Source organism: Ambystoma mexicanum, chromosome 1p, assembly GCF_040938575.1.
Source record: "Ambystoma mexicanum isolate Mex_15411 chromosome 1p, UKY_AmexF1_1, whole genome shotgun sequence".
In the NCBI taxonomy this organism is placed as follows: Eukaryota; Metazoa; Chordata; class Amphibia; order Caudata; family Ambystomatidae; genus Ambystoma; species Ambystoma mexicanum.
The window spans coordinates 746028335-746050495 of record NC_090921.1 but is presented as its reverse complement, the minus strand read 5'-3'; the positions used below and the strand labels follow the sequence as shown (position 1 = coordinate 746050495).

Here is a 22161-nt window from a genome sequence, read left to right as displayed (position 1 = left end):
CGCCAAAGGGCAGCCCTGCTTCACTCCTCTGTTGGTCGGAATCTCTTCGGAGAGGGCGACTTTTTGGTTGAGCTTTACTCTTTGTTTTTGAATGTAAAGCGATGATGGGGTCCAAGATCTGGTCAGGGCAGTTCCATGCATCCAGTTTGGACCATAGAAGGTCGCGATCGATTTTGTCAAAGGCCTGAGTTAAATCGACAAAGGCCAGATCCCTTTTTCCCTTGTGCAATTGACATGCTTTTTATTATGCTCAGTAGCATGATATTTACTGTGGTCCCTACGTTCTTGGTGAAGCCCGCTTGAAAGGGATCATTGCACAGAGTGTTTAGCCCAGTGTTGAAAGCTTTCTAGGAGACATGAACCGTAGATTTTTCCTATTGTGTCTAGCAAGGCTATAGGGCGGTAGTTGGACGGGTCAGATCTGTCGCCCTTTTTGAAGATGGCGACAACTGTTGCCGAAGACCAAGAACTGGGGATTGTCTTTGAGAGACTCTCTTTGAAGACAATACTGATGAAGGATGCCCAGGTGCCTTGGTGGTTTTTCAGGTCAATGTTCGTTATCCTGTCGGGCCTGGAGCTCTCAATGGTTTTAGCTTCTGAATTGCTCTTGCAATGTCCGCTTTATTGGAGAAGTCTTCCCAGGGTGTTGTGCCCCGTGGGTGGTTAGACTGAGGCTGGTGGGATGGCCTCTGGAACAGGCTGTTGAAGTGGTTAGTCCATCTTTCCTCACTCACAGCGTTAGTTGTTGAGGGACTTGTTTCTACCTGTCCCTTTTTACGAGGTCCCAGAATTAAGAGAGTTTTTGCCGTCGACCTTCCTTAGCATCATCTCCGAGTCTTGTTGGTATAGAGTCGCTCAATAGAATTTGAGCCATCCTGTGTATCTCTTTGCCTCCTCTTGGAAGTGTTTCTTGATTTTTGGCGAGTTTGACTTGCTTGCTTGACCGTTTGAGTTTGCGGAGAGCGCAACGTTTATCAACCAAGAGTTTATCGTAATGATGCGTGCCTTGCTGTGATGTTCCATGTTTTTTTGAATGTCATCTTTGATGTCCTGGGTGTTAGGCTTAACAGTGCACGGTGGTGGCGCAAGTTATGGCTGCTTAGCTTACCATAACTGGTGAATTTCAGGGGGTTTTCGGTTTTACTTGGAACCATAACGTCCCTTTAACAAAGATTTTTTACTGAATTTCATAGGTTTTTAGTAGCGCAAGTTAACCATGAACTCCCTTTAACAAACTTTCATTAGCACGCAGACAATATACAAAGTTGGAGTGTAAAAAGCAATTTCTCAGGGATGGCTTTACATGTTGCAAAGTAAGAATTTATGCTCGTTCACAGTGAAGGTCAGCTGCTTCCATTTTTTGCTCGCGGGCCGGAGTGGCCCACGACTCGCACTATAAGGTTCTATTGTTTTTTTACCTTGACAGACAGGGATCGTGCCAAAAGACTTCTTTTGAAGGAGGGGTGCAAAAACGTAAGGGACGATAAGGATGAAATTTCTGAAACGAAACCGCTTTTATATACTATATCATTATGAGAAAGATCGTTGGCACAGACGGAGTCGTATTTAGGGACTGCATTACGCGTAGACAATGGAAAATGCCAATATAATGTAAGTAACCCTTTAGATTATTTTATACCGGAATATAATAACAATAGCGTGGTGTTAAAGCCCGGTTAAGTTGTACTTGTTCGTTCAATGTGGCATATTGTTTTGTACCGTGCACTATCACCGCCGAAGTGGTCCCCCGGCGGTCAGACAGCTCTGAAAAAGGCAGAGGAGAGAGAGTGGGTTAGTGGGAATAAGTTAACATACTCCGTTGCACTATCCTCGCTAGCAAATAGTTTCACGCCCTAATAAATAAAATTAATATTTTTAATGAAGATCGGCTTGTGAGACTAATTTTTGTTTTTAAAACAGGTACATCCTGCCGTACTGTCCATGCCACGATGTTCAGACCCCGGCCGACGGATTTTTTAACTTTCAGGTGCAGCTACTTCTAAACAACTTCATGACCCTCACCATTTTATGGGACAATCGCCAAGGACCAATATGCCCTTACGCGGTACTAGCGGCTAGAAGCAACATACCAACCATTATGATGGTCTAATGCCTCGTTGTTGGAACAGCCTTCCGATTATCAGTGCGACCATAGTGCTTCTTTTATCATAAACCAACACCCTGTGTACCGCAAAGGAACAGCTCGTGACTCAAGATGAACTTTTGCGGATCGACAGCAAAGACAAATGCAAATTGCTGAATATTCTCTAAACATTTCATGTCAAATAAAAGTACTTTACGAAATGTACAATCTTGCTGTTTGCTTTTAAATCACAGTTTCATATTCCGAATTGTGGCGCGCTGTGTTGTGAGATGATCTGTGTTTTCCGGGTTCTGTGTAAAGTCGCGTAGGACTGGAGACGACTGGGCGCGTTTGGCTACGCACCCTGTAACGTCACGGAGAGAGACGGGGAATATGAATGCTTTGATAATGTCAGGCTTAGGGGCGGGAGATATGATTTAGTGTTGCAAAAGCAGGTCAGCCAGGTCGAAGGGGCAAGTGATAGGATTATCACAATGTCGGCGCACAGCAGCCCGATTTATCGTTTGTTTAGTGGACAAAAAGTCAGATAAGGCCCATAGGAAATTGTAATGTCAACTGACATAAGGAGGGTTCTTAGAACACTTTCAACCTGACAACGAACAATACGAACAGCGGTCTCAGAACACCCCCATTTTGTCCAATTGCAAACATTACCTCCACTCTTCCTCGTCCCAGTACTTACTTCATGAGGCCCCTGCCTCCGACACAGGACCTTCTTCTATTTCTTTAAATTCCTATAACTCCTCCCCCACATCCACATCACAGTTTCATATTATCAAGCCGGAGCATGGGACCTTCCCCACAGGGAGGGTGAGGAGGGTCGTCAGTACTGTGACAAGGAAGAGTATGACTGGGAGCAATGAAGATTACCGGTAAGTAATCAGAGCATTTCAGGACACCGCGAGTGTTCTTACAAAAAATAAGCACTAGCTGCGTTTTTTTTTCTATGTTTTCCGGGCTGCAGCTTTAAAAACGTATTTATGTTTGCGGTCGCTTTTGTAAAAAAAATAAATAGCACTTACCGAGATTCAGCTGCAGCTTTCCTGCTCTGGTCTCCGGTCCCAGTCCTCCGCCTACAGCACCAATGAAGGGAAAGCCACCCAGCGGTAGCCTTTGTTTACTACAGCTGGCTGGCTTTTCCTTCATTAGTGCCGCAAAAGCAAAAGCCAGCACAGGAGGGCCTCCATTTCACAAAATGGCTGCGCCCATGTGCTTGCTTTTGCGAATTTTGAGCTTGAATAGCTCAAAATTTGACATAGGAAGTTTTAAAACTGAGAATGCTAGTATTTTTTTTTATGTTGCCTATCTATTTTTTAAATAAAATTTTTTACTAGACCACCCCTTTAAGGACACTGCGAGTGTTAGCTCAATTTTAGCTTGCTTGCAAACAAAACGGACACGTGTTGTCCGCAGACAAATCGAACACAACAAAAGTGTCTAGCATACTCCCCACCCTCCCCAAACACTCTTACACACCAACACCACTAAATACAATTTTTAATCCAAGTTTCACCGCGCTGTCCGCGCTCGTTGGCGAATGAAAACCAGATAATCATTAGAGTTATCAGCACTATTTTTATTGGTATACCTTCCCTGTAGATGCTCATATTTGTATACATTGTACTCACACTCCTTTCCTTAGGGTTCACTGGCATCATTTGATACACATACATACAGTAAGTAGCACCTTTGAAACAGAGCAATCATTTCTCTGCATAAAGATAATCAATTATGTTATGAACTCTTTCTGCTACTACTTCTGCTTTTTTGCTTACTTCTCTGTCCCTGTATATACTCATTTTTGTATGTGGTGTTCTCTGTTTTGTCCGTATTAAGTGTAATTATGTATTAAGTGGGTTTTATTAGCTACTTATTACGTTAGATTATGAATATTGCACCTTCATCATGTATACTGCACACACTCCCTACGTTTCTGCACAAGTTGCTTAGTATAATGGATATAACTTCATAATAGAATGCTATTTATATCAATGCATTGCTTAATGCACTAATTAGCTCATGATATTTATTCAAATGATCCTTCACACTTTTTGGTCAACATTATAAGAATCCCTCCTACAGAGCTTTCATGAAAAGTAAATGCACGTGATGTCATCAGTGATGTCATCAATGACATTTGTGATGTCATCTTTGATGTCCTGGGTGTTAGTAGTGCACGGTGGCGCGAGTTATGGTTGCTTATCTTACCATAACTACTGAATTTCAGGGGTTTTTCGGTTTTACTTTGAACCATAACGTCCCTTTAACAAAGTTTTTTTAATGAATTTGATAGGTTTTTAGTAGCGCAACTTAACCATAATATCCCTGACTTTATATACATGTAACATAGAACATACATACTGAACCCCTAGCTAGTGATTTCGATGTCCGCGGACTACCGCCATGTCCGCGGACATATCGAAAATCTGAGCGTGGTGAATATAAATTCAAATAGTGTGCCCCATTTCCCCTTTGAGGTTGGCTCTGAAAAGAGCCTTTTTTTTGTTTTTTTTTGCAGATGCTTGACAGACACCTGTTATTTTGTATTTTTTCTTCTTACTTTACTCCTAAAATCTTCACATAACCTTCTCCAAAGCAACCCTTACATACCAAAACAGAATGGCATTTCCCATAAAAGATAAGGAAATGCCATCTTCTTTAAAATAAACAGCATTACTGGAATCAATATTCTCATTATTACAGAAGAACATACCAGTTCTAAGCATGAAGGCACACATGCCTCAGTTGATTACACACCTAGCATTGTTATGCTGAGGACAAAACTGAACTATTGTCCCATATTGCCCTAGGTACTAATCCAGAAAAAATTACTTTGGCATTAAGAAGGATGTTCATTACTGCTTGAACCAAGTGTTCCAAATCTGCCAACAAAGTAGGGGCACTGACATATCCCAAATGGAAAGCACCATAGTGCAAAACTACCACATGGGGACTGTTGATCCTGCCCATATCTTCACAAACTTATACAATTCCCTCCACATTGCAATTGCAATCAGGCACAGTGCTCCACACCACCTCCACCCCTTTAACATCAAAATTCTTTGCAACATGCTTGCATTGAGCATACTGTTGTAAACCATGCACAAACATATCTCCAAGCACCAACACCCTGACTTTCTCCACTTCTGCCATCTTCACTACACAGTCTCTTTGAACACAAATCCACAACCTCAACATCTGATTGGCTGATCCCTACAGTCTTCTTTCCATGCTGGATTTGCTGGAAAACTCCAGATGTAGCACGCCCTGTCCGCAGACCGCATAACTCTTAGACAGCCCTTCTACCATTTCCACTTCATTCTCTGTGCCATTCCCTCATTGGATACAGCTAAGCAGGCACACAATAAGGAGAACGTCCTCAGAACACCCCCAGTTTATTTTCGAACATTTCAGGACACCGCAAGTGTTCTTAGAACACTTTCAGCTTGACAACGAACAATACAGACGTCGTCTTCAGGACACCCCCTGCGAACATTCCAGGACCCCACAAGTCTTCTTAGAACACTTTCACCGAATCCATTCTGTTTATTTACGAACATTTCAGAACAGCCGTGTTGCCCGCAGAAAAATCGAACACAACAAAAAAAAAACAGAACATTGCACAAAAAAAACAGAACATTGAACCTATTTCATACTCCCCCCACCCTCCCCAAACACTCTTACACACCAACACACTCCACTAAATACAATTTTTAATCCAAGTTTCACTGCGCTGTCCGCGAATGCAAGATGGCGGGCGCCACAGAAAATCTGACGCGCTTCAAGCACCACGCCATCCAATCAGCGAACACGTCGCATGTCCGCTGACATCGTGCAAGCCGCTCGGCCAATTAGGGCACTGTCCGCGGAGCGAACCGGGAAGTCCGTCCGCGAAGCGAACGGAGATATCACATTTGTTTGCCTTACATTTTGGTCATTTTAAAAATAACTACTGGACGGATTTACACCAAATTTGCAAAAGCACGCTTTCGGGACCAAGCCCCCACTCCTGCTGCAAATTTGGTGTAAATCCGTCCAGCGGTTTGGGCTGTAGGCGTGCATTAAGTTTTTTCCCCATTATGTCTATGGGGAAAAACAAAGGTTTTGGGGACCCCCCCCCTATAACTTTGCCCCCCCCGGACCAAACCTCTCCAAACAAATTCAGAGTGGGCCATATGTTTTTTTTTTGCAAAGTTTGGTGAGGATTCGTCCAGAGGGAGCGAAGTTATAAGCCGCCCAAAAAATGCTCTTCCTATGGAAACACCAACTTAACCATATATAAAAAAATAAATAATTATGACCATTTCAAAGTGGCAACACTGCTGAAATTGAATGGGTCAAAAGCAGCAATAATGGGTCCTGAAGAATGATACACGCAAGACATCATTGAAACCAGTCGACCAGACATAGATGTCACCTCATTTAGAGTGACACAAGTGGACTTATGCATTTTTAGACAAAAATTGTTTGAATTATTGTTACAGAATTTGTTTTCTTTTATAGATGCGTCATGTATTCTCGCACAGGAGAATGGTCTATGCACCCCCCAAAAAAAAGAGCTCAGTATTGAGTGCATGTTGTGACGAGAACTTGTGCGACACTTATACACCTTGAAAAAAGTTTTAGAAATGACTCCTGGATCAACCAGACACACCTCACGGAGGGCAATTAAATTGTCAGATTCTCTGACGCCGAGTCCCACGTGACCTGCCCGTTTCATCCAAGGATGCAGTCGGGAAATGGTTTTCCCGCAACTGCTTTGGTTTTAACTGTTTGGGCTAACTACCCATTGCTGTATGAAATTTGTATGTATAAAATTTATTGTGGAATGTTATTGTGGACATTTTTCCATTGTTTGATATAGGGCGAGAACAGTCCCCATGTATTCCCTGGCTGCAGTCGGCGCATCAGCGCTTCCTAGGGTCAGAAACATCATGCAGGGTTAGAATAGTGTGCCCCATGTAGGTAAAGAGTTAGGGTTGCATTAATAGCACAATAAAATAAACAGCTTCGGTGAAGCTTTTGTTCCTTACTCCGTTTTCTGTGTTATACAATACACAAGATGGCAGAGCGAATTAAATATACAGAATGTACAGTGAAGTAGCCAGTTAGCGAGTAGGAGATGACTGAGGCCATGGCATCCTGTTCACAAAGCCACCGTTTAGTTTGATTTTTGAAGGAATGGAGGGATGGGACATTCCTAAGATGGTTGGGTAGGGAGTTCCAAAGCTTAGCCGCAAGGACTGGGAAGCTGGAGCCTCTGGCTGTCTGAAGCTTGAACTGGGAATGATTAGTGTGCGCGCCTGTGCGGATCTCAAGGGTCTGGATGCTGTATGTTGAGTAAGCGCGTGGACAAGTAGGCAGGTGCAGCATTGTTCTGTGCCTTATGGGTAAGGACAAGTGCTTTGAGGGAGATGCGCTGTGTAATGGGAAGCCAATGTAGGTTGCACCTGGTAGAAGAGATGTGGGCACGCCTAGGTATGTTGAGAGCAGCCCTGATGGCATTATTCTGGGTGACCTGAAGTTTATCAATGTTTCTTTGACTCGTCCCTAGGTAAAGGGTGTTGCAATAGTCAATTTTGGACAGGAGTGTTCTGGCGAGGATCAGGCAGTTGTCCATTGTCAAGAAGGGGCGACAGGCTGTGATGAGTTAACACATATATGAGGATGCTGAGATTACTGAATTAGTTTGTCGGGAGAGGGACTAAGTAAATTCCAAGAGTTTTGGTGACTTTGATAACAGTACCATCATTGATGAAGGAATCGTATTTGGGGTCCAGTTTTGTGAGTTTAGACTGAGAGCCTAGGATGAGTAACTCAGTTTTCTCGTCATTAAGACAGAGCCCGTGGTGTGCCATCCAGGTGTCATGATGCCTACCCCCGGGCATCTGGACCAAGCCCATCTGCCCCGGAAGCAGGCATCCAGACATTTAGTAAAACCTCAGAAGCCTCGGCTAGGGGCTATCTGGGTTCAGTCCTGGCGCCTTAGGCGCCAGGCTCATAGTAGGAATCAGTCAGTAGGCGCTAGGCTCATAGTCACCACTTACCTCAGGCAGACCATGCTGCACATGCATCCAGGCCAACGTGAGGCCTGGAAGGACTATTTTTCTGCAAGGACTATTTTTTACTCGGGTATGGTTCTAGGGACTTCTTACCTGGGACTACTTTTGAGGCTATTTAAACCACACCCGAACTACAACACACGCTTTGCGTTATTCTGCAGTGTAACGGCTCACCGTGCCTGCGAACCTGCATCCAGTCTTCTGCCACGCCCGCCTCGCATCCGGAGCTCCTAGAAGAAAGGGGAAAATAGGAGAAGAGGTTAGGTTACGGACATTAATCTAATTCCTTACCTGATTCCGGATCTTGCACCATTCCGAGCCTGAAGGGACATTACTCCGACACGCGTCGCTTCGCAGCTGCAGCGCCGCTCCATTCTCACCAGTCCACAGCATCTTCGACTCGGCGCTGCCTCCATCATTTTCTTCGGCGATCTTCAACACCTGGGGAAAAAGACAAAGGAATAGCGAGGTGAGCCTAGAGAGACTACCAAGACAATCATTTTACCACAAGGCTTACCTGATTTACCACCGCAGGCATTATCCTTCAATACGCTGCATCTTCTTACGCCGCATCTATGAAGGGAGGTAAAAACAACAAGTTAAACTCGCACAACTTTACCGGATAGTGTTGGGTAATACAGACTCTTACCTGAACGCCACCTGCAACCTCCAGACAGTATTTGTTGCCGCAAAATCACCAAGGGGTGCAAGAGAACATTGGACATATTGAACTCTTTAAACTTGGTACACTCCAGAGTCAATAATTTTCCAGAACTCCAATACCCCAAACCAGTGAAGTAACTGGTATCTACGCGCCCCTGCAAGCCACGCAGGATGGAGAGCTCATCCATTAAAAACATAAGGTGAGGACACCAAGTGGGAATATCGGAGGTGGCCAGCGGGGAGAGCGGGAGCAGTGGGGAGGGGTCAGCACTCAAATCCACGGGACTAAATCCCTTTCTCCATCTACAGGAGAATATTCCTACGAGTCAAGCACACAAGACTAGGTGGGTCCGTTCAGACAGCCATCTTTGCCCTACGATTCACGTTGGTGGAGGCCGCTGCTGTCCGGGTTCGATCGATGCCCCTGTGGGAACCAGGTGAGCGTAACACCAGGCCTGGATGACAGTGCAGACTGCATTGAGTGCTTTAACATCGGTTACATAATCGCCAGTGATAGGGATGAGTATCTGGGTGTCATCTGCATACTTAATGTAGGTGACACCCAGATGGTCAAGAATATCAAAGAGCGGTTTAGTGAACACATTGTAGAGCGTGGGTGACACACATGAGCCTTGTAGGACTCCGCATGGGACATGTACTGGGTCAGCGGAGGCTAAGGGAGAGAAGACCCTCATGGATCTATTTGCCAGAAAGGAGCGGATCCAAGAAGTAGCTGCGTCAGAGAAGTGAGCAGCAATCTTGAGGTGCTGGCAAATGATTTGGTGGTCGACCAAATCGAATGCAGCAGAGAGGTCGAGGAGTAAGAGCGCTTGTTTGCCCTCATCTTTCAGGTCCTCGATTTTGGTTTTTAAAAATCAATCAGGGCGGTCTCTGTGCCGTGTCTTGACGGAAGCCCGATTGTCTAAGCCCTAATAGGTTGTTGGTGTCAAGGTAATCTTGGATTTGGAGATAAGCTGCATGATCCAGTATTTTGAGTAGGTAAGGCACCGTGGTGATGGGCCTGTAGTTGGAAGGATTGCTAGGGTCGAAATTAGGTTTTTTAATTAGAGGGATGACCCACGCATCCTTGAGTTTATCTGGTACTGTGCCCGATTTGAATGAGGAATTGATAAAGGAGATGATGAAAGGGGCGAGATCATGCGCTGCTTCCTTTACAACCGGAGCAGGGCAGGCGTCCCCTTGACAATTGGAAGGCTTTAGCTTCATGATGATGTTTTCAACTTCCTTAATGGTAAGAGGAGAGAAGCTGAAAGGTTTGAAGGAATGCTTAGGAGAGGGGGTATTGTAGGACTGGGGGTTGCCCGCTGAGTCCAAGAGATGGCTTTTTTTTCATGTTAATTTTGGCTTGGAGCAAGGCAATTTTGTTTAATAGTGCTTTTTGTATATTGGAGCACCATTCAGCGTCAGGGGTGCACGTGACAAGAGGGGCAACAGGGGACTCTAGTTCCTTGAGGATCTAAGGAGTTCCTTAGTATTGGATTGTGCTTGTATGATCCTAATGTTGTACACTTCTTTTTTGGCCACTAGGATAGCTTCTTTGTAGGTGAGGGAGGCAGTTGTAAGTTCATTCTATTAACTGGTAAAGGTGAATTTTTCCAAAGTGACTCAGCTTTTCTTTTTTCCTTGCGGAGTTCGCATAAGTGTGGGGTAAACCACGAATTAAGGTGGTTGCAAGGTTTTAGTTTACACAGTTTGAGTGGGGCAATGGTGTTGAGAGCTTTTAACATGACGCGGTTATAAGTATCAACTAGGACAATGGGATCTGAACAGGTGGAAGAGGCCATGTTCAGTAGTGGGAGGATAAGTGGCAATAGTTTCTCAGCTGTAATGTCCTTCTTGTTACGTGTATAGGTGGGTGGAGCCATGTTAGGTTTGTCTATGGGAGGGCTAGCGTTGATGGTGAATGTTATTTTGTGCTGATCAGACCACGCACATGGTGACACAGAGATTACATTTAGTGCACAGTTCAAGTCTGAAACCCAGTCGAGGGTACGGCCCTTGATAAGGGTTGGTTCACTGACATGTTGGGTGAAGCCAAAGTCGGCCAGTACACTGGCTATGTCACTGGCTTTGGCATCATTCATATCCTGATATCCTAGGTTGAGGTCCCCAAGTAGGATGATTTGAGATTTAGGCTTAGTGCTGGAGGCTAGAATGGATGAGTTGTCCTCCACAAATGTGGAAGAGGGGCCAGGAGGCCTGTAAATGAGATGCACTGAAGCAGTGCAGTTGGGTGTTATAGGTAGTTTAATATAGAGTAATTCAGCTGAAGGCAGCTGTAGGGTGTTGGCAACTCAGCTCTTAAATATGAAGGCTAATCCACCTGTCTTGGTTTGATTAGTGTCCCTGTCGCACTGGATGATGGAATAGCTATCGGGGATGGCTAGTCAGGGCGGGACCTGAGGAAGCCTGCAACTACGTTTCTGTGATAGCCAGAAAGTCAAGGGTTTCTGTCACGAAAAAATCTGCAATGTCTCAAGCGTGAGCAGGGACAAAGCGTGCGTTTATAAGTGCACCTTTAAGTTTGGTGGAGGGGTTGGAGTTATTGGCTAAGGGGTCCTTGTCAATTGCCGGGACCGTGGGGGCAGTGGCGTTTTTCTTGTTGGGGTTGGAATCAGTTTTTTGTATACTCAGGCTGTTCATGTGGTAGGACCAGTGTTGAAATCTGGCTGCTAGTCTTTGGTTTCTGACTACGGTGTCACAAGGGTGGCTTGGTAAATTAGGATATGACCAACTGGTCAGGAGGTGCAGTGTGGGTTTATTCGCAGTGGGATTCAGTATGCCTGAGGCAGGCATAGTGCGGCAACGGGTGTCTGTGTTGGGAGGGGTATTGTAAGTGCCTGGTAGGTGGTACAGGCAAGAACCAAGCCTAGCATTCCTGGTGCGAGTAGGGCATGGTTGGTTAGGGGTAGGTTTGGAAGTGAAATGTTGTAACCAGAGGGCTGGCGCATTTAGATATGGGTTGAGCGCTGTCATAGTGCATGATGGAGGTGGTGTGCATGGAGAATTAGTGCACATTGTAGTGGCCAGTGTGTGGTGTTGGGCCATGGAGGGGTCGAGCTGTGGTGCGGATAAGGCTGAAGTGGTGAGCAGTGCGTAAAGGGCAAGGTGTAAGGTAGGCAAATGTGTACTTTGAGGTGCTAGGGTCTGAGGCTGCGTAGTGTGAGTGTGTACTGGGGGAACAATACATTTTTGGTAAATAATGCAGTCTATGCACTTCAATGTACTAGTCAGAGAGAGGTGCAACAGACAATTGACAGTATTGGACATATGATGACATGTGAGGCACGGTGTGTACAGTTGTGACTATACGTATCAGGCATGTATTGGCATAGGAGGCACAGGAGTCAACACAAGTCTAGCAATGACCATAAATATATAATGACCATAAGTATATAATGACATAGAAGGTACAATGAGTGCAGATGCCTACCTAGCAAGGACCAACAGTAACAGACATGTAATGACATAGGAGGCACAGTGACTAAGAGTACTTAGCAATGAACATATGTAGCGGACATGGAATGATCTAGGCTGTACAAAGAATGGGCAGTGCAATACAAGAGACTTGCATGAAAGGGGGTGGGGTGGCGACCTGGGTATGTGCGGTAAGTGGGCGGTTCGGGTCTGAACGAAAGGATGGGAGCTGCCGCACCGTGTGCAGGAGGCACGAACAGAATACTGAAGTTACAGTCTGCCACGGGTTAGTTTGACACATAGTACATAATGACTAAGAATCTGTGCATTACACACAAAGGCTACAAGTCAGTTCTACCGGCTGTACAGAAATCAATGAATTCATTTTACATGCAGTACAAACAGTGCTGTGAGGCCAAAACATAGGAACAAAATGCGTTAAATGTAAAGAGCAGCAAGTGGGAAGGGGAATATAAAAATCACTCACCAAGTGCTAACAATGGGTTTTTTGGGGCGAACTGCTGTGAAATAGTACACAATACGGAGAACCTGCATGTAGGATCGAAGGCACAGCGGTGCACGTCACGTGTCAAGGCGGGTGCTTACAGAATGTCTTAGTGACTGATGTCCTAGTCTTAATGTCTGAGTGACTCTTGTTTTAATACATTATATGATTGGCAGAGGTAAACATGGCTATAGGACGGGAAAACTGGTTATATATGAAGAGGAAACATTGAAAACAGTAAGATGTTTATTTTCCATTTTTAAAAAAAACAAATCAGAATTCCACCCATTGCCCCAAATTACAAATGTTTAATAGTAACATAACAAGTACTTTAATGCAGTATAGCAATGAACATTCTGCACCACAGGATACCAGTTTCTTCCAGTCTCATTCAAATCCACTGGAAGGAGACAGAAAAAAGAAAAGGTCATTTGATTAGAGCTAGAAGATGAGAGACAAGAACACGCTGCCTTACAAGTTAATTCACTTACAATAGTTCCATCAATTGTTCGGAGGTTACTTGCACAACTCTTGCATGCCACTTTCTGGAGATCATACAAAGGACAATATAGCAAGTTGCAACCTGTTTCACTGGGCACCATTTGCATATTACTCTTTCCACCCCAAATGTACAAAAGGTTCAGGGGTTATTTTAAAATCACTCAAACTCCTTTATAACAAAATGTTTTTAAAATGTCAAAATGTGCCCATTATCTTTATAGTCTGTGCAGAAACAGTTCGGCTTGGTGGGTGTGCAGAAAATAGGAATCTTTCTAACCTTTTCAAATTATTCGACGTGCCATTTCCGGGTTAAAATTCCGCGATATCGTGCAGATTTGTTTCATTGCACAATGCAACATTTTATTACTTACAGACCTAGTAACATTAATGAATTAATCAACAAATGGGCCTGTGAATTAATAGCTTAGCCCGTGAACAGTTGTGAAGTAACAAGAACAATTTGAATTGCCAGGTCTCAGGCTCATTATGGAATACATGGAAGATCTCTTCAGTTTACAAACGGGAGAAGGGCGGGAGGTTTAAGAGCCATGCATTTCAGCTTGCTTTGTAACTTGCATGTCAACATTTTCTCCTTGGTAGAGGAGCAGACGTGTATTCACTGATACTCTGCCCACCCTCACCCCACCCTCACCTCAGTCATACTGTAACATCAGTAGAAGAGCCGTATGTGCGACACCAGGTATTGTCCCAATACTGCATCGAGTGTATGAGAGAAGATATGCACTCAGACAGTCACATAGCCACTGAAAGGGTGAAAGGATGTTTGCACACACCTTTGGACATCCAAGAGCTATACGTGAAATCGGATGAGAGCAGAGCGATGTATTGAAGGAAAGACACAAAGACGCACTGAAACGATATGCACTTAATGAACGAAGATGTAACAAAAATAACAAGAGAAACATGTGACCAAATATAAAGAAATCATGTGCACCAAATAAATAAATGAGTGGAGGCAAAGTGAATGTACATACGTAGAAAACACAAGGTAGATGAGACATATAGAAGCTTGCTGCAGAAGAAAATGTAATGTGACTAAAGCGGCCATGAGAAAAAGATGGATGCCGGACTCGTGTTGAAAACAAGCGAGCTACCTGCGAGACAAGGCCAGGGCTGCAGTCTCCGGAGACGCTGGAAAAACAGCTTTATGTGAGGAATAAAGAGGAAGTCTATTGGCCTGGGATCAAGTATGCCACATCAAGGAATAATTGCAAGGCACAAAGGGACTCAAGAGGATAAGCCATATTTCTCTTAGATTAAGCAGAGAAGAAAACATTTAGAAGTGCCAAGTAATGCACAGCAGAAAGCTTATGTGAGGTGGAGCAACCACGCCCTCCAGAGGCCAAGAGGAGAAATGACACCCAGACTAAATGAATTAAATAGCACATAAATAAAAGGTCGAAATGGACAAAAGTGTGGTCTACTCACACGTGATTCAGAAGTCGAAGACAAAGGCTATTCATTAAGCTCGATACGAAGATAATGGTGTATATACACTCCATATCAGAGAACAGACTGCAAAGTAAACTATAAAGAAGCAGCCTTGGCTTGTAGCCTGACTTATTAGAGATCGACTAATTGGGCAAGTGGGTAGTAGTCTGATATTGTTCTCTGCACCAGAGTCGTTTAGCTTATGTGCTGCTAACAAGCCGAAGGTCCAAGGTTGGGAGAGAATGCCAACCAATCAGAGGGTTTATTTAGCAACATACTTTACAATGTTGCACAGGCCAACCCGCTGCTGTTATTCTGCTATAATCTTTATTATACGTATTAAGAGGTGGTTCAAGGGGTGCCTACTAGATAAGGATCATTCAGTGATATTACTAATATGATTTATAGGTATATATGTTCCCTTAACCAATCCCTCCCTTCAATAGGTTTTACAGTTTGCCACGTAAGATGACATCACAGATCATGCTGTTTGAGGTATAAAGCTTTTGTATGATCAAAATTGAAGGGCAAGGACTACATTCCTTGTTCACCAGATTGCCCTACTTTGTTGAGCTGATAATAAAGTAGTACTTGCCATATTCTTGGAGTCTGTCTGGTTATTTGGATCTGAGCAGCTTGTTGGCAATCCCATCGAGCACAAGATGCTCCAAGGCGCTAATGCACATTTTGGTAGCAGTGCAGGTGGTTCTGTTCCAGTCGACCTGGGCCCAGATCTGGACTCTCGGACTTATCAAGGACTTTAACCATTAGCCAGAAGATCATGCCCCTTAGAAGAAATTCATTTCTGGTCCCCGCAGGTGCCCCACGGACTGAAGGCGAACTGGTCAATTGGGGAAGAGTCAATGCAGAGGGACTCGAGCTGAGCCACAGATGTAAGTAGAGCATAAGTGGCAAATATGAGGTGAGGGACCAAAGACAGAGAGAAGGCTCTGTGTTGGGGAGAATTCTCAGAATCTGCTTACTCCCTCTACCTTAAGAGGCCCCCAGCAACCTTGCTGGATTTTTGTCAAAATGGCCCTAGTCTTTTTTTTCCCATTGTTGTCCTTCTTGAAATTTACTCTGCGCGCCAAACCAGGTTTGGTGCCTTTGTTTGCTTTGTCTTTGGCGGGCTTCAAGAGTGAAACCCGCCTCTGGCACCAGGGTGTCTGGCGGTGGCGCCCGAAACTCCCTGTGCTGAGTCTCCTAGGAGCCAAATGCACTCTGTGGTGATTGGCCAGCTGACGGTCCGGCAAGGACAGCCACTCTGCTGGGTGACCGACAGCTAGGCTGGAATGAATGGGAGCAAGCTGCATAAAAGGTGAGACGTTTTGGCTTGGAAGGCAGAATCGACCACTGGATGAAGGAATCTGAAGAAGAACTTGAAGAGGGCGCCTGCTGCAACTCTTGGACCATTGGGTTTACCCGGTGAAGCCCTGCTGCTGTGCTGAAACACCAAGTTCGTATTGACAGAGAAGCTCCCGCAAGGAAGACTTCTCCCTTTGAGATGGTGACACCAATCAACTCCAAAGTTAGCCACCTGGACATCCTCTCAACGCTGGTGGAGTATCCACTGCAGTCGCTGCTGGAACCGGATTGCCAGGGAGAGGAACACCAGTTTGTGTGCGTTGCTTTTAAGCTGGCCAAGAAATCCAGGATGATCCTCCGGGCTCCCAGGAAGCAAGACTGACCGAGCCTGAGCCCCCTCAACAGAGTGCGGGACCCCAGAAGCAAGGAAAGCCCATCTCGACAGCCAGGACCCGCAGTGTTGCTATTTGCGGTAGACGCGAGGAGCTGAAACACCCAACAGCCACTTGTTTGAAGTTTGCCAGTTGCGAGCGGTGACCGTCCCATTGCAGTGCAGGTATCCCCAGAAGTCCTCCCTCTTGTCCCGACGACTGAGGCCCAGGAACAGCAAGATCTGCAGGGCTGCACAGAAAAAGAAGTCATCTGCTGCACTTTTTCTTCAACCTAAAAGGTACTGCAAAGTCTAAAGAACGTACCTCTTGTTGTGTAACCACTTGTCCTCGTTGGAGACTTGCTTGGTTGCATGTGTAGAGTTGCTGCCAGCTTCTTTACTTCACAAGCCTAATCAGCTTGTGGCCCTACTTTGATTTTCTTCTATTCTACAAAGACTTTAGACATTGGAAAATACTTTCTACTTACCTGCAAGAAGTGCTTCAGCTCACTTTGACTTTTGCTAACTTAACATTGGCTGGCCTAGGCACCCTGAATGACTCTTCTCTTCTGCTTATGTGTTTTGCCTTCCTTCCAGGAAAGGATTAACTGACTTTGCATTGGGGGCTGTATTGAAAGTACATACCTGCTTGACAATATCTTTGTGAATACTTGTTTCATTCTGAACTCTCTTCTCTTTAACAGTACTCCTAAGAATAGTCTAAATGCAACAGTGATTTTATGTCAACAGCACCCTAGCTATTGAAGTCACCTGAGGGTGTAGGTAGTGCCTGTGTGTAATCCTAAATGGGTATTTCCTGATTTAGATAGATAACTAAGAGCGTATTTTGGAAGTATATTTGTGTGGTGTTTTATATTGCCCCCTTCTGAAGAAGGCTTATTCTAACTGACAGAGACATGTATAATTGTTTTTATCAAGAAACCTTGTGTGTAAGAGTTTATTTGAATACTTGTCACTGTGAATCTCTGTAGCTCCCCAGCTCACATCGACTCCTCTTGAGATAAGCCTGGCTGCTCCACACGCTACCAACCTGTGTACCAAAGGATGGTTTTCTATTGCCAGGTGGTCAGGGTTGTTGTACTGCACCCAAAGGGTACTGCATACAATCTTGCCTAACACTCAGAGAGAGGGAAATGCAACACAAGTATGTGAAAAAGATGTCAATTGATTCCGCTTCCTTCACATGGTCCTCTTGGTCTACTAGTCCCAAGTGACCTCGCTTACCAAAAGAGGCTGCAAGTATGTAGGATCCTAAACTTGTTGTGTTGGATTGGTTGAGTACATTTGAATTCACTTATGATTTGCAGAATATTTGAGGGAATGATTTAGGTGCATGGATCAGGTCTAGGTTCCCCCAGAATGGTTTTGATAATATTATGGAATTGAGTGCTACAGACAGGAAAGATTATGAACTCGTCAAAACAGGCCCTTGTTGCTAGATTTGGGAAGACTCCTTCTCAATACCTGAAAAGGTTTGGTGACTTTTAAACAAGATTGTATGTAGTAACCCTGTGGGAGACTACACCAGCCTTGTCCTCTTGGCAATAGGTAACCCCAACCTTTGGTATAGGCCTGCACTACACAAGTTGTTAGTGTGACTGAGCAGCCAGGCATATCTCAAAAGGGGCCAATGTGAGCTGTAGGTTTGCGACAGAGAGTCACAGTGACATGTATTTAAATAACACTTATACTCAAGGTTTCTTGATTAAAATAATTATTAATTTAACATTGTTTTAAAATAAACCTTCTTTAGAAGGGAGCAATATGCAACACTTAAATACACTCCTTCAGTTTCAATAAAGTAGATACCCTTTTGGGATGGCACACAGATACTTCCTACACCCTTTATTAATAGACCACTTTTCACACTTAGATTGTAATACTGAAGTTATGGCAAATAAGGAAAAGGTTAGGGGAAGGAAACAATGGTTAACACGTTTCTCACACAGGCAAGCACTTTAGAATCCCCCATTGCAATGTAGGTTAACCCTTTCCCAGCTATACAAGTAAGGTATGTATGGCTTTTTGGAGGGACAGTTAAACACAAAGTCAGAGGGTAAGAAGAGTCTTCAGGGAGCCAGGACAGCCAATGTCAGTGGAGCAAAGTCTAGGGGAGCTGAGCCACTTCTTGAATATTAGCACAAAGGTCTTGCACAATGTTAAAGAGAGTTAAGTTGTAAAGGAAATCACTGTTGGGCCACAAGCTGGGAGACTTGTGAATGGCAAAGCTGCTCGCAACTCTGCAAAGGGGAGCCAATGCAAGTCTCCAGTGAGAGCAGACAACCTACACACAACAAGAGATAAGTACCCCTTAGTTCACAGTACCTTGAGTCTGAAGAAAAGGTTCCAGCTGGCTTCTGTTCCTGTTGTAGTTCTACAGATCCTGTTGCTCCTGGGCCTCAGTCGTGCGGACAAGAGGGAAGACTCCTGGTGACTCCTGCACTACAGTTTGAAGGTCGGCAGCAGCAATGTGCAAAATTCAGATCAGCAGCACTTTGCGTTTTCAGCTACTCGCAAATCGCACTACCGCGGCTCTTTGACACTTTGTGGACTTTCCTTGCTTCTGGGGTCCAGCACTGTGGCTCAGGCCTGGTCAGTACTGCTTCGAGGGAGTCCGGAGGATCTTACTGGAGCTTGGGTCCGGCTTAATGGCGATGCACTGGATTCTGGTGTTCCTGTCCCCTGGCACTTGGTTCCTGCAGCAGCAATGAAGTACAGCCAGCAGAGAGTGTGTTTCCAATCAAGTTAGTCTTGGGGCCGATTGGTCCCACCAACCCAGGGAGAAGTCATCCTGGCAGGGCTTCTCTAGTCGATTAGAAATTCAGAGCTTCAGCCATGCAGCAGGGCTGCACCGGGCAAACCAACGGCCCAGGAGGTTACAGAAAGCAGCTTCTTCGGTTCCTTCATCCAGCGGTCGACTGCCTTCCTTGCAAAATACCTCGCCTTTTATGCATGTCGTCTCCATTCATTCGCAGCCTACCTGTCACTCATACAGCAGGGTGGCTGTCCTGCAATCACCTTTGGGTGAATTCCTGTAACCAAGGAGACTAAGCAAAGGGAGTTTCGGGAACCTCCCTCGCTTACTGCCCTGCCAGACACGCTGGAGCCAGAGGCGGGCTTGACAGTGAATCCAGCCAAAGACAAAACAAACAAAGGGACCAAACCTGGTTTGGCGCGCAGAGTAAATCTCAAGAAGGACCTTTCCAACAAGAAATGGTGAAAAAAGAAGACCGGGACCATTTTGACAAAATGGGCACCCATTGGTACTACACTGCAGCTGCGAACGCAGCCCACAGTAAAAACACACAATGGTAGGAAAAAGTAAACTACTGCCACCAGCCATTAATTGTAGAAAGGGTAACATTAAAATGTAACTTGAGAAGGTAGACAAAGGGGATACTAAGTAACCCCTACAGCACTCTATGGAAGCTGTGCTAGGTCTACAAACAGAAAAGTGTAAGTAAAGTCGATTTGACTTTACTACTCTTGGAAACAGTAGTTCTCCAAGAGAAAGTATTTAAACCTTAGCAGAAATCCAAAGGGTTTATCTGTGACACTGCACTGAGTGTGATGTGTGTCAATGTAAAAAGAGGATGCCTATGGAGTTTGTCAGACTCCAAAACCAAAAGAAACAGAGTTCAACTCAAATAAAAAACACGAGTGGGAAAAAGGTCTCACTCTCTCCATGATGAAAATTAAAAGTTCTTAAATCCAGCAAAAGAGCTAGGGGTCTGTCTCTAAGGTAGAAAGGCATTAGTATATTTTCATTTCTGTGAATCTCCCCAACAGAGACCATAACAACCTGGGTTTGTGAGGGCCTGAAAAACTTGATGGTTGGGTTTAGGGTTACAAAGTAAACTCCTTTGAAGGAATGCGGAATTTGTTTTTATTAAAATAACATTTTGATGCCTGCTCTCATGAACCGAGACAGCGCCTGACTGACTCTAAGGAACTTGATCTCAAGAGACTAGCTCAAGCTGCCGACTTATGGGTAGCCAACAGTCCCACTCATAAGGGCGACTCAGAAAAAGGATGAAGGGGGGTGGGGCACAAGTAAGATAGTAAAGAAATCTAACCCTCCACCACCTAAAGAGGGCCACAAAAACCACAAGGGTAAATTTCATGGAAAACATAGGGCTAGTGAAACATCTGGAGCTAAACCAGAGGGAGGTCACCGGAGACCCCCATTCCAGCAAAGCTTTGATAAATGTGTGGTTTGTGGGTCTGGCGACTACGTGAAAGGGGATCCCAGACGTAAGGGTAAACCTTCAGGGGTCCACACTGTCTCCTTAGCTTTCACTCTAGAGGAGGAAGCTCCAATGACAGGTGCTCACTTTCATTTACTAGCTGATGACCTCATTGGAGTTTAAGCTAGTGTTTCTTTAGTGTCCTTGGGTCTGTGGGAACAACAGAATATATATAACACCATACCCGACAACACAGAACAATCTAAGGACAATGTAGTTGTAAATGGCCAGGAGACTCCTGCCATCAGAGACACTGGGGCCAGCATTACAGTGGTTGATGAAAGCTTCTTCAAACCTGATGTAGCCAAGGCAACGAAAGGGCCCACTAAACTTGCTGGAGGCCCTATCCACATGGTTCTTATTTTGCCAGCCCTCATCCAGTGCAATAACATGGCTGTAAACATTCCTGTTAAAATACAATCTGAAGTACCTGGGAGAGTTTTGTTGGGGAATGACTTGAAAACTCTTGGAGTAGTCTCCAGTACCCCCAGCCCTCCCAGCAAAAGGAAACAGGAGCTGAAAAGATTGGCCAGAGAGGCAACTTTAAGAGACTCTCAGTTTGAGGTAAGGGAGGAATCTAGTACCTCAAACCAGCAGACAGGCCAACCTTCCACTTCTAGAAAGTGGAGAGACCAAGGAGAAATCCAGAGCCTATAGAAGGAAAAAGGGTTTGCAAACCCAATCCTGCTCTGAAGAAAAGGACTTCCCAGAGAGGACAGTCCGAGGTCACCCCAGGGAACCCATCCCCAGTTGAAACTGAGGGGGTGGACGAACCAACCCCTGAAAACCCAGCTAATGGTGAAACAGAACTGGAGGAGATCCTTCCCTGCTTGGAAGATCTGGATCCTAGAGACCATCCCGAGCTGCAGACTTTGCTTGCAGAAGATGGGCCCTCTAGGGCTTCAGCAGAGGACAGAGTGTGTTCCTCTATAGAAGGCCTGAGACAACAGCTTCCCAGCTGGACGGGCAAGAGCCAGTGAAGCAGACTCTCCTGGGAGGATGGACTCCTCTAGTGAGCCTACAGAATCTACCCCAGGGGACTTAAGGAGACTGGTAGTACCCCAGGAGGTGAGATCTAAGCTACTACAACTAGCAAAGGAGACACCTCGGGTTGGTCACTTGAGCTTGAAGAAGACCAAAGAGGCTTTATCTGTACTTTTACTAGCCCAAGATTGGTGCAGGTGTTGCCAAACATTGTAGGAGCTGCCACACATGCCAGACCTCTGGCAAAAGTGGATCCAAGAATGCGACACCTTTAGTGGTGGGAGTTCCTTTTGAGAGGGTGGGGATTGACATTGTTGGTCCCCCTAGATCCTCCTATTTCCTCAGAGAATCGATTTATATTGGTTGTGGAGACCATGCAATCAGGGACTATGAGGCTATACCTAGGAGGACTGTTCCCCGCTCAAGCAGTGTCTAAGGCCCTCCTTGGTATTTTTACCAGCGTTTGGTTTCCTAAGGAGGTTATCTCAGACAGGGGATCCAATTGTATG

At 45.1% G+C, this 22161-nt stretch overlaps 1 protein-coding gene across 1 annotated transcript in view; it reads right to left on the bottom strand.

The window, feature by feature from the left end:
- Nucleotides 1-13000: 13000 nt before the first annotated feature.
- Nucleotides 13001-22161, bottom strand: part of PSMB4 (proteasome 20S subunit beta 4) — a 47526-nt gene continuing 38365 nt past the window's right edge. Inside the window, exon 7 of the mRNA XM_069650402.1 lies at nucleotides 13001-13172. Coding sequence (XP_069506503.1) covers nucleotides 13160-13172 — 13 coding nt within the window. The 3' untranslated portion in view covers nucleotides 13001-13159. The remainder of the gene's footprint in view (nucleotides 13173-22161) is intronic.